Raw genomic sequence first — 13,548 nt, forward strand, 5'->3', positions numbered from 1 at the left:
TACTCTTAGGTACGAGGTACCATTTTCAATGAGCTGGACGATGAGAAACTCTACAAGTTTATTGACTTTAATGAGTTTGAAGAACGTTTTAAGATTGGTGTGGGTGGTGGCCTTACCAGCGGCGCCAACTCCGAGGTTGATGGCTCTTTGCAATCATATCCCAGCAAGCGCTTTAAGAAACCCGAACATGTTTCACTTTTGGAACACACGAGATTACGAAATATTGGTAAGTTTTTTGGGTGGTTAATTATAAATGTTATAAATTATATAATATTTCTTTTTTACACCAGCAATATCTCGCCGTAAACTTGATATGCCCATTGATGAGGTTATCGCTGCTATACACAGTTTAGATTTGAAAAAACTGTCATTGGAAAATGTTGAATTGCTGCAGAAAATGATACCCACCGATGTGGAGGTCAAGTCGTACAAGGAATACATTATCGAGCGTAAAGATCAGAATCTTTTAACCGAGGAGGATAAATTTATGCTGCAGCTATCGAAAGTGGAACGTATTTCATCGAAATTATCGATTATGAATTATATGGGCAACTTTTTCGATTGTCTGCATCTAATATGTCCGGTAAGTAGGATAAGGTCTCAACAAATCAATATAACAAAAGCCAATATGCCAAAACCGCACAAAGAAGAGCTTCGATTCAGGTTGAAGATCGTCTAAAAAGAGCCACCAATCGGGATGAAAATATCATATAAAAAGCCATCGAGTCAGGTTTAAATATTTTTCAAAAAGTGCTATGATTTGTGTGGAAAATATTCTATAGAAAGATTCAAGATTCGTGTTGAAATTGTATAAAATGAGCCCTGATTTGGGTTGAAAATATTGTATAAATAGAGTCTTGAATCCGTTTGAAAATATTCTATAAAGATTGCCACGATTCGGGTTGAAAATATTCTATAAAGATTGCCACAATTTGGGTTGAAAATATTCTCAAAAAAAGCCACGATTTGTATTCAAAATATTCTCCTTGATTCAGTTTGAAAATATTCTATAAAGAGAGACACGTTTCGGGCTGGGAACATGCTTTAAAAAGAACCATGATTTGGGTTGAAAATATTTTTGTCGAAAAGAACCACGTTTCGGGCTGAAAATATTCTTGAAAATGTGCCACGATTCGAGTAAAAATATTCTATAAAAAAGTCTTGATTCAGTTTGAAAATATTCAAGAGAGCCACGATTCAGTATGAAAATATTCTATTCTAAAAATTGGACCTTCAATGGGTCAAAATCGGGGAACATTTTTTTTAACCCAATTTTTTTTTTCACAAAAGCTCTCTTAGATTTGTCCGTCTGTATGTTGAAATCAACTTTCCGTAGGCCCCAAATAACTTACATACATGATTCATACATCAATATATCGGGAATTCTTCCGCCTCGGTTGCTATTTAAAATCGACAAAATCGGTCCACAAACGGCTGAGATATAAGGAACAGAAACAACATCGATTTTTTACCTATTTTTAATCTATATCTGGATTACTAAGTCATTAATCAATCATAAACACACACGTGCAATTGCCATTTTTGGTACGTTTTTTGTATTTGGCTGGAATTTTTGACATTCTATAATTAAAACAAAAAAAAAAAAGTTACCGGCGAAAACAAGTTATAAAAACTAAAAACACAACAACAATTGTTAAACAAACCATAAAACAAATCAATTATTAAAGACAAAAATTACTAGAAAGCTAAAAAAATAAAAATGGATAAACGTCAAATTTGAATCTGGCAACGCTATGCCCGAGTGAACGTACCTGTATATCTCAGCTGTAAAATAACTAAATTTTTTGTTTAACTACGTGCTTAATAATTATTTATCTTAAGTTTTTTTAAATATTGGCCATTAAGTGTGTGCTAAATTGCTGAAGGATATTGGATTTTATTATTTTATCCATTAAACTCGATTATTCAACATTCTGCTGGTTGTGTGCTGTGTTGCTGCTACTGTTGTTGCTGTTAACGTTGAGGTGCAACCATTTTTCTAATTTTTGCTGTTGTTGTTGCTGGATATCTTCGTTTTTAAAATGCCTGTCACAAGAACTTTTAAATGCGGATCTTGTAATGATACTATTGGAAAGACTCAAGGGAGTATTAAATGCAAAGTTTGCGAGTGTTGGCTTCATCTTAGCTGTGCAAATGTATCTGAAAAACACCTTGCTCTTTTTAAAGAAAAGCAATCTTCTTTTTCTTTTACCTGTGCTGCTTGTCTCAATGATTCGAACTCTGATGCTTCACTCCGTGATGAGGTACGTGCTCTTAAAACAAGTTTAGATGATTTCATTAAGTCTAGCCAGGAGGATCGAAATTCGTATACGAACTCTATTGCGGGAATTCTTTCTGAGTTTAAAAAGGAAATATTGGCTTCCAACCAACAAATGAAGGCTGATATTGTTGCCTGCAGCAAACTCATCCATAATATCGACACGTCTACTACATCAAAAATTAACGCCTTGGAAACTGAAAATCATGTTCTTCATCGTAGACTTTACCGTGGTGACATTATCTTAAGCGGCATGCCTTCTGGGTTGAACGATCTTACGCCGTCCATTATATCCTTACTAAAATTTTTTGATATCGATATTAATCTTCATGATATTAATCAGGTTTGTTATATGAACAACCAAAAGCTTATACTTGTCAAATTTAATTGTGTGGCAATACGGGACAATCTTATGAAGGCATATTTTAAAGCAAGGAATTTACGAGTGAGTGATGTCATGGGTGGTGAGATAAACAATCGGATCTACTTAAATGACCATTTTTCCCCTGCTGCTTCGAATCTTAACACCTTTTGCCGGAAATTGAAGAAGCAAAATTCTATTTTGAAATACAGGATATTGAATACTGATAAGGTCGTGGCCAAGTTAACTTTGATTGATGGAAAAGAGGTTATATACAATATGGAACAATGTGCCCAGCTATTCACCAGCAATTTTAGCTCCTCCAACTAGCATTATCATAGTATACATATTATATTTTTTAAATTGTTTTAACGAATAACCATGTTTAATGAAATATTTTGCACACTTTTAGCTGATCTTACTTTTTGGTTTCGTTACAACTTTTTATTTAATATTTTTTTTTATATTTTTATTATAATGTTATTTCTAAATTGAATTTTGCGGTATATCCATAGCATTTATATTTCTGATCTCTATTATATTATTTTCTTTTTATATGATTTTGTTAATTCTAGATTATATGATCTCATTTTGTTATTTTATAGCTGAGTTTATTATTTGATTTTTTTATTTTTATTAATGTATATATGGAATTTCATATTATACTTTTGGTTCCCCATCCTCGCTTTTATTAATGACGTTAGGTGATAATATTGGTCCCATTATTAGTAGTAGCTCTTCAATTAAGTTATCTGTTCAAAAGTGCCCTAACAATTTGAGGGTTGCACATATTAATTGTCAAAGCTTATTAACTTGCAGTAATTCTGTTAAGTTTGATGAATTCAAAAGCATTGTAAACAAAAATTTTGATCTAATTGCTATTTCTGAAACTTGGTTGAAGCCTTATATTTCTAGCTCATCACTCAAATTACCTGGTTACACATTAGTTAGGAATGATAGGCTAAATATGCGGGGAGGTGGCGTGGGTTTTTTTATTTCTAATGCTTTGCGATATAAGGTTGTTTATAAGGTTTCTGATCCTGGTATTTGCGAAACACTCTTTATTCAGTTACAGAACTTTAGCTTAACAGCACTTTTTGGTGTTGTTTACTTACCTTATGGTAATCTTGTTGCTTTTGAGAGTACCCATTCTGATTTGTTTCTTCGTTATTCTGATATAGTAGTTGTAGGTGATTTCAACAATAACCTATTTAATGATACAAAATCTGCTTCTATTAGATCTATGTGTCTAAGATGTAATCTGTCGGTGTTTCACAACTCTAAACCTACTCACTTTGATATTTCTCATTCATCGACTTCATTATTGGATTTTTGGTTGGTTAGTAATACCTCTATGATTACCTCTTCAGACCAAGTGCTATGTCCTTCTATATCGCATCATGCTTTAATTTTTGCCTCTTTCCACTTTAATGTTAGACGCTGCTCGGAATTTTACACCTACAGGAATTTTAATATTATTGATTGGGAAAGTATAACATCTTTTATGGATAACCTTGAGACCTCCACTTTTTTCAACTCTACTTCTATTGATTTTCAGTCTTCTTATTTAAGTTCAATTGTGGAATCTCTTTATAATTTTGTTCCAATTGTTACAAAAGAGATTAAATATGTCCCTGATGTGTGGATGAAGTTAAATTCTGTTTTGCACGCTATTTCCCTAAGGGATTTAGCCTTCTCTGCCTTTCGGATTTCTCCGTCTTCAGAAAAGTGGCAAATTTATTGTCGCTACCGAAATAAAGCTAAAAATATTATTCGTAAGGAGAGGAGGAAGTACTTTGCTAAGCTGTTTTCTGGCGTTGATTCATTAGCTATGTGGAGATTACTTAAAGGGTGTGGTTTAGCGGGTGAAGAAAAACAACTCAATGATTTCAATGTTAATAATGTCAATGAATACTTTGTTAATGTTGCTCCCACGATTACATCTGACACTATTGATATAGATACATTTGAAAGTTTCGGATCTTTTTCTTTCAGAACTATTACAGAGGATGAATTGTTTTTTGCCCTATGCAAAGTTAAATCCAAATCTGTAGGTACTGATAATATTCCCATCCACTTTATAAAAATAATTTTCCCTTATATATCCAAGTTTCTGATTTTCCTCGTTAACTCAATTTTGACAACATCAACTTTTCCTTCTTTGTGGAAAGTTGCTCGTGTGGTACCTATTCCGAAGACAAGAGTAGTGAGTGGTTTGGATGATTTGAGGCCCATTTCAATTCTACCTGCGATCTCCAAAGTAGTGGAACATATTGTTAAAAATCAAATCCTTGATGTCGTCAATAGGTCAATTGTTTCTTCTCAATATGCATTTCGCAGGGGTTATAACACCACTTCTCTTCTGTTGAATATGACTGATACCATTAGAGATAATATAAATAGAAATAAATTGACATCATTAGTTTCCCTGGATCTAAGTAAGGCTTTCAATTGTATTGACTACTTTGTTTTGATTGAAAAATTACGAACACGTTTTGGCTTCTCAAGGTCTGCTTGCAAGTTAGTGTATTCCTACCTATCAGAAAGACATCAATTTGTGGATATTAATGGCATATTTTCTGAACTTCTTCCTCTGTTTTCTGGTATCCCTCAGGGATCCGTTTTGGGACCACTTCTCTTTATATTATACGTTAACGACCTCTCTGAGTGTATTGACGATAGTATCTGCACTTCATTTCAATTTGCTGATGATACCCTCCTATTATTTAGTTCTGATCAAGATAATGTTGATGTTCTTGAGTCCAGTATTAATTTTAGTCTTGAGCGATTTTTTCATTGGTCTGTTCGGAATTCATTACCCATAAACCTCTCTAAAACGAAGGCTATGCTTTTTGGAGGAACTGGGCATCATTCTTCTTGTTTAAATGTATCTATTAACGGAGTTAGTGTTTCGTTCGTCACCCGGTTTAAATGTTTGGGCGTATTTATTGATGACCGACTTACATTTGAAGGTCATATTGATAATATATGTTGTAAAGTATTTGGTACTCTCCGCAGAATCTATTCTAACAACATTTATTTACCACTTAATGTTAGATGTAAACTTGCACATGCATTACTTATGCCACATATTTGCTACGGTTTGGAAGTTGTGTCTGGCACTTTGAGCTTTGTTCTTGCCAGAATTAGGCGTATTGTAAATGCAATAGTGCGCTACGCTTATAATGTTAGACGTAGAATGCATATATCAGACTATGTTATAAGATTTTTAGGATGCTCATTTAATAATTATATTATATATCGTAATTTATTATTCTTCTTCAGAATTATGACAAATGGACATTTGCAACTTTGCTCAAGATTTTCCTTTACACACTCAACAAGAAACCCTCAGATTATTATTCCGAGGATTAGATATAGTATCTTTGAACGGTCTTTTGTTGTTAGAGTAGCTCGCCATTGGAATTATTTACCTATTGACCTTCGCATGTTTTCCCACTCGAATAACGCATTTAAACTTAAAATTTTGGCTTATTTTTCTCTTCATATTTAATATTTACATAATTCTCGAATCATCTCACTTCAAATTTTAAAAACAATAATCAATATTGTTTTTAAACTTTGTTATTAAACTTTTAGGTATTAGGTATTATACCTTACAGCTTTTAGAATTCCTGCTACTACTTTGGGACACTATATTGTTTGGTATTTTTTTTAAATTAATCTTTTATTAGCAGGCTGGGGAGCCATTTGTACAAGTTTTTGATTTTTTATATAAATTTAAGTAAATATTATAATTAAACACTCAGGATTATTCTTTGTAATATATATTTTATTGGCCTACAGAGGCTTCATATGTTACGTGAAATTAAATAAATAAAATAAATAAATAATATAGACAATATGGATATCTAATGATATATATTTCGAAGTCCATTGCAACGATGTATAAAGGCTTATAGAAATTGGACCTACAATGGGTCAAAATCTGGGAAAAATTTTTTTAACCGATTTTTTTTCACAAAAATTTTTTTGTCATAAATTATTTTTTTTAAAATTAAAAAAAAAAAAATTTGGAAAAAACTTTTTTAAAAAAAATTTAAGTTTTTTTAAATAAAAATATTAAAAAAAAAGTATAATTTTGTGAACCCTTCACAAAATTAATTTAGAAAAAAAAATGTATGACAAAAAAAAATTTTTTGTGAAAAAAAAAATTTGGGTTAAAAAAAATTTTCCCCGATTTTGACCCATTGTAGGTCCAATTTCTATAAGCCTTTATACATCGTTGCAATGGACTTCGAAATATATATCATTAGATATCCATATTGTCTATATTAATGACTTAGTAATCCAGATATAGATTAAAAATAGGTAAAAAATCGAGGTTGTTACGGTTCCTTATATCTCAGCTGTTAAATAGCAACCGAGCCGGAAGAATTCCCGATATATTGATGTATGAATCATGTATGTAAGTTATTTGGGGGCTACGGAAAGTTGATTTCAACATACAGACGGACATGGCTATATAGACTTCGCTATCTATTACGATCCAGAATATATATACTTTGTGGGGTCGCAAATGATAAAAGTAGAAATTACAAACGGAATGACAAAATATTCAAAAAGAGAAACTATTCGGATTGAAAATATTCTTCACAAAGAGAGCTTTGAATCAGTTTGAAAATATTCTTCAAAGAGTTTCGGGTTGAAAATATTCTTTAATCAAAATTCATTTCCAATTTCAGCAAATCCATGCCATCACCACCGCTTCAAGCTCACTCAAACAATCGCGTAAATTTAAAGCTGTCTTGGAGATAGTTTTGGCCTTTGGCAACTATTTGAACAGCAGCAAGCGAGGTCCAGCCTATGGCTTTAAGCTACAATCTTTGGACACTTTAATTGATACCAAATCAACCGATAAACGTTCTTCACTGCTGCACTACATAGTGGCCACAATACGGCAAAAATTCCCCGAATTGTTGAATTTCGAAACAGAACTATTCTGTACCGATAAAGCTTCACAGGTGTCGCTGGAAAACATTGTAACCGATATGCATGATTTGGAAAAGGGCATGGAATTGGTGAAAAAAGAAGCCGAACTAAGGGTAAAAGGTCATCAAACTCATATACTAAGAGATTTCCTTAATAATTCCGAAGAAAAGCTCAAAAAAATTAAAATCGAATTGAAAAATGCCCAAGAAGCATTTAGAGAATGTGTAGAGTATTTTGGTGAATCATCACGCAATGCAGATGCAGCAGCATTTTTTGCTTTAATAGTAAGATTTACTAGAGCATTTAAGGTAGGTGGAAATAATAATTATGTGTTTAAACAGTATTTTATATATGAATGTTTTGTTTTAACATTAGACCCATGATCAAGAGAATGAGCAACGTAGAAGATTGGAGCAGGCGGCCGCCGCTGCTGCGGCCAATAAAAAAGAAAACGAACAAGTCCAACTGCGCAATAAAGCCAACCAGAAAAAACAACAGGTAATTAAACTAGAAAATAATTTTCTTTTTTTTTTAAATTATAACAAAACAACTCTTGTTTATTAATATTTATTAAAACCAAAATTATAAATTATTTACCCAAAAAAAAACCTTTGGTATAAAAAAGTAATTGAATTTATTTATTTATATATATTTTTTGTAAATTGGATTCGCTTTGTTGCAACTCACTCTCACACACATTATTTTCATTTTCATTTTGTGCATCTGAAATAAAAAAAAAACAAACAATTTAATTCATTAGAAACTTGGTTGCGTGACTATGGAAAGCAGTTTGTTACATAAAGCGCTAATTAATTTGGCCTGATGGACTTATTTTAATGCCAAAAACAGAGATTGAGTAGACGCTTAAGAAAAAGCGTAGGGGATTTGAAAGAAAAACCAAAACTAAAACAATAAAAATAATGGTGTTGGTTGAAATAAAAATAAAATAAAAAATATATAAATAAATGTAAAATAGAAGTCCTGTACACCATCACGGTTGGAAGTGCCATTTGCCAGACCCACTTTTGTTGTTATTTGTAAAAAGCACTTGTATTATATATAGCTTTAATATAAACACAAACACATTTATGTATTTAAAAATTCCCCTAACACCATTTAATTGTTTCGCTCATAATGGCCGCTAAACGAATTATTTTGAGGCCTTAAACGTGTTTAACACAAAATGCCTTAAGTCCTTTATAGTTCGTTCTCGTTCGTTCATCTCTATTGTATATAAAATCGTTCACACTCATCTTAACTGTAATGTACGCGCCACAAATATCCAAATATTTATATAAATTTTGCAAAAAGGAAATCGTACGCGTTATCCTATGTCCATGTAAGTGCAATATTCTAATAAAGTAGTAGCTATTAATTAATTAAGAAGGCTTTAAGAGAGTTTTTTTTGTTTGTTTTGGAAAATATTTAAAAGAAAAATAAGGCAGTTTTATTTGTTTAATCTACTAATGGTGTACAATTTTTAAAGTTTCAGCAAAATTTTAGGCTTTAATAGTGTAAAAACACAATGGAATGTAATCAAACTGAACACAATTAAAGCAAAAAAAACAAGTAAGAGAGCTGTATTGGGCTGTGAATCTTATATACCCTTCACCAAAGTATTCTTTAAGATAAAGATTGAAAACAATTTTAGTGAAAAAAAAATTTTAGGAAAAAAATTTTTGAGACTAAAAAAAATTGTGTGAAAAGTTTTTTTTCGTGCTAAAACAAAATTTTGGGAAATTTTTTTTTTTTAAAATGTTTGAAAATTTTTTTGGTAAAAAATTGAAATTTTTTTTTTAAATTATGAAAAAAAAAATTGTAAAAATATGAAAAAAATTAATTTGTTAAAAAAAATTTTTGATGAACAATTCGGCTTAAAATATATTTTTCCCAAATTTTTCAAAAAATTCAGGTTTTTACACTTTGTCGGCCCGAATTTCTATGACGTTATAAACATAGTTGGAAAGGTCTTTGAAATGTCTTTCATTAGATGTCCATATTGTCTATGTTAATGACTTAGTAATCCAGACAAAGATCAAAAATCGAAGGTAATCGTAGTTTTTACTTTAAGTGAAGCCACTTTTCGACTACCAATAAACCTAGATTTTATGTTATGCGTTTATATTCTTCCGGATTTACGTCCAAATGTGTGAATTATTTACGATATGAAAAATGTTTCGATCCGATAACAAATATCAAAGATATGATGACGATTCAACTTCAGAGGTCCATAACTCGGAAAATATAAAGCGGCCACATAAATTTGTTGTCCAAAATCACTTCCTACTCTTTATTTTAAGTTTGTTCCCTTTGGCGCTCATAGACTATTTTGTTACATTTTTACCTCAAATCCAACGAAGAATAATGAATAAAGAAACACACAGCCTTTTCACTCCACATTTTGTACATTTAGATAACATTTTTCCTTTGATACAACATATTTTAATAGTATTTAATGCTTAATGCAAATTAATTTGATAAAATTGTTCACAATAAAAGAAATGGCGCCAAAATTCTATTGTCCTGTCATGTTTGTCAACACAACATAAACAAAACATTGTTGTGTCACCCTGTTCTTTATTTGACAGTAAAAGTAAAGCAGCAACAGCCCCATACAATACTTTGACTGTAACTGACATAAATTTAAAAAGATGTATTTAAATACAGCGAAATGCAATCAGTACGCAAACTTCTGTGAAACCTGTGACGTAGAAGTTTTACAACTGGCCTGGCTGATTTTTAACAGTAAAATTACTAGAAATTAACGAGAGAAATGTAAATAAGAAATTAAAGCTTATTTTGGAAGGCAGCCGTCTAATTGATAGTGATGAAAAGAGAAGAGGAAATTCAGATAGAATAGAAAATTTGCAGAAACTTTTAAATTAAACCCTCTTCAGTGAAATTTTTATTATTTTTTTTTTATTTTGAATTTTAGCAGACAATATTTGTATGCAGAAACTTTTAAATTATACCCAGTTTAATAAAAATTTCTTTTATAGTAGAATAAACATAAAAAATTATTTTTTTTTGTTATTTTTTTTTTTTAAAAAATTTACTAAAAACTCTTTTAGGCCTTCGAACTAGACGTGTTGAAAACGCTAAAATCGTATTGTGTTGTTGTTATTTGTTTATTTTGTGTTTTAACATAATTTTTTTTTGTTCAGTTTATGTAGAAACTATAAAATTAACCACTTTAATGTTGTTATTATTAATTAATGTCATTAACATTTCCACAGTCATGCAACGACTACAAAAATAATAAAAAAATCTCACTCACTATCATCATATACTCTCTATCACTGTCTCACTCACTCACTACCTCTTGATCTCATGTAAATTAAACTAAAATTCTAAAAATTATTTGTTTTTTTAATTTAAATTTTTTATTAAAATTGAAATCATAGAGAAATACTCATAGAGCGGAAACTAGAAAAAGACTCAAACAAAAAAATACTCAAAATAATCATATATACGAGTGTTGTTTCTCACCACTTATGTTTTTGACAACTGAGTTGGGTCTTTAACAAGAGAGTTTCCTATTTATGTATTTTTATCTATGATTGTAACTTCTTTAGTTTTTTTTATAATAACGAATAATGGCTTTTTACCTGGCTTTTCTAAACTTGTTTTTTCCTTTTTGTTTTTTATTTTATGCTATTCCTAATTTTTGCCTCTCGTTTGTTTTTGTTGCCACATATGATACATTATATAATACAACTTTAACAAAAACAAGTTACCCGCTGGGGGCGTCTCCTTGCAGGAAGCGGTCATTAATGAATTGAAATGTAAGGCCAATTCGGTAAGAGAGAAAAAACTGTTGCAACAAGATGAAGTCTACAATGGAGCTTTAGAGGATATATTGTTGGGCCTGAAAAGTGAACCCTATCGGCGAGCCGATGCCGTCAGACGTAGTCAACGTAGGCGCATAGACAATAATCGCCTGTCGCGTACTCTAGAAGAGCTTGATGTCTAAAGGGATTGGATTATGCATATATCTATTATTAGTAGTTTACTCTTAGCTGTAGTCATCGATTACGATTTATCGATATAAAAAATTTAACATTTTATATGCCTAACACGAAAAAAAACGTTTAATATTTAATGATGCATTTAAATTTTTTATACTACTTTTTTATATTTATATACAATAAATATATACAAACATTCCCATTTAATAACAAAAGAAAAACGATCACAGACCCAAATTAAGAAATCTACAAAATATTGTATGAATACTACATAATTATTTAACAACAAAAACAGAACTGCTATGCAATAACAATTAATATACATTTATATTATTATACAAATATAATCTAGTTTAAGTTTGATACAAAATATTACAGGCTTAGAACTTTTTTTTACCATTTTTAAACTAGAAACTCTGGCAAAATATGTAATAATCTTCTAATATTCAATATATAAATAAGATGATATTTTATCTATCTATCTATCTGTATTAATGGCATTATTTAGTTTTATTATTGTAATAACTATTGTAAATTGTTTTCTTTCTGTGTGTTCTTTTTTTTTATTAAATTAAATTAATATGTGTATTATTTTAAATTTAAATGGTAGGAAATGTATAGAAATGGAAAAATCAAGTAAATCTTAAACAATTAAACCTTTGAAAGGTTTAATATTAATTAATTAATTAAGTTTTTCTTGATTTTTCTTATGTACTCATTATTTGTAATCTTAGAGAATCTCCCAAAAAAACTCTAGCTAAAGAGTTTAACTTTTTAAATTTTTGTATTATATTAATGGTTTTTTTTATTATACAATATATAAACATATATATTTTAAAAGGTTTACACGATTTGCTTGATTTACATAAAAACAAATTGTATAATGTGTTATTCAAATTGTGTTTACCTCTATTTTAATTTTATTTTATTATATTTTGTTAATTTTATGTTGTATATATATGATTTTTATTTTTAATCACTCGCTCTCTATTTTATTTTAAAATTATTGTATTTTTTGTTTATTTTTTTTACAATTAATATTTAATTCAAATTGTTTTTTAGTGCTATAAGTATTTTTTGCACAAATTTTTTTAATCTCTTTTATTTTAATTCACAAATTTTATCATAATATCATAATCAATTTTTAAATTTATTAAGGATTATATAAATCTTTGTTAAATTTAAAAATTGCTTTTGAATATGGATGTAAAACTTTTTCAAAGTTAAATTTTATTGAAAAAATAACGCAAATTTTTCGTTTATGAAGTAATTTTTAAACATAACCTTAAAAAAAATCAAATTTTTTATTGTTTTGTCTATCACTATGTCTTATGATTTAGTTTTAAAAAATTGTATTTTATTAATTCGAAAACTGTTTATACAAAATAATTTTTAAATGATTTAAACCATTTTGTATTTTTTTTAAATAAAGATATTACAAAAACAATAATAATTAAAATAAATGTGTTTTAATAATCTCGATACCAATGTATACTTTATAGAGTTACACCGAAACCGGAGTTTTCAGATTGAAAACGAACCTAATATTCGTCCAAATCCGAAACAAACTGTAACTTTTCAAATGGTATTATAAATTTCCAAAAAAAAAAATTTAGACTCATTTACATTGGGGATTAATCGCAGCAATTTTATATTAAGGGTCAGGGCTGCGCGGATTCTACCCCCTGACGATATGATAACGGTACTGATGGCTCGGGGTAATAGGGTTGGTGGAGGTTTCTTTATATAGAATTATGGGACAAAATCCTACTTCAGGCTACTTAACTTCTGAATTGCTCTTTTGGCGGAAATTAATGCCATAAAACGTGAATCCAACTGCCTGAGGTATTATCGAATATCTGGAGATATATGTAAATTTACTGATAACAAGGCTGCCGTTAACGGAAATGCGGATATCTTCACGGCATCTAGGTTAACCGAGGAATGACAGGTATCCCTAAACGAGATAGCGAGATATTCTAGTATAA

General features: G+C 30.0%; 1 protein-coding gene across 7 annotated transcripts in view; it reads left to right on the forward strand.

Annotated features, from left to right (window-relative positions):
* The window catches only part of Frl (formin-like protein), a 34,676-nt gene extending 21,653 nt beyond the window's left edge, over window positions 1–13,023 (forward strand). For 3 of the 7 annotated variants that reach the window (XM_065505329.1, XM_065505328.1, XM_065505331.1), the window contains exons 6-10: window positions 10–226; window positions 291–583; window positions 7,346–7,900; window positions 7,968–8,090; window positions 11,326–13,023. In XM_065505329.1, the coding sequence (XP_065361401.1) occupies window positions 10–226; window positions 291–583; window positions 7,346–7,900; window positions 7,968–8,090; window positions 11,326–11,565 (1,428 nt within the window). In that variant the 3' untranslated portion in view covers window positions 11,566–13,023. Of the gene's footprint in view, window positions 1–9; window positions 227–290; window positions 584–7,345; window positions 7,901–7,967; window positions 8,091–8,352; window positions 8,932–11,325 lie in introns of all 7 variants that reach the window. The other 4 variants (XM_065505332.1, XM_065505333.1, XR_010576277.1 and 1 more) reach the window with 3 other exon arrangements.
* The last annotated feature ends 525 nt before the right edge of the window (window positions 13,024–13,548 follow it).

Source organism: Calliphora vicina, chromosome 3 (assembly GCF_958450345.1).
Source record: "Calliphora vicina chromosome 3, idCalVici1.1, whole genome shotgun sequence".
Taxonomy (NCBI): domain Eukaryota; kingdom Metazoa; phylum Arthropoda; class Insecta; order Diptera; family Calliphoridae; genus Calliphora; species Calliphora vicina.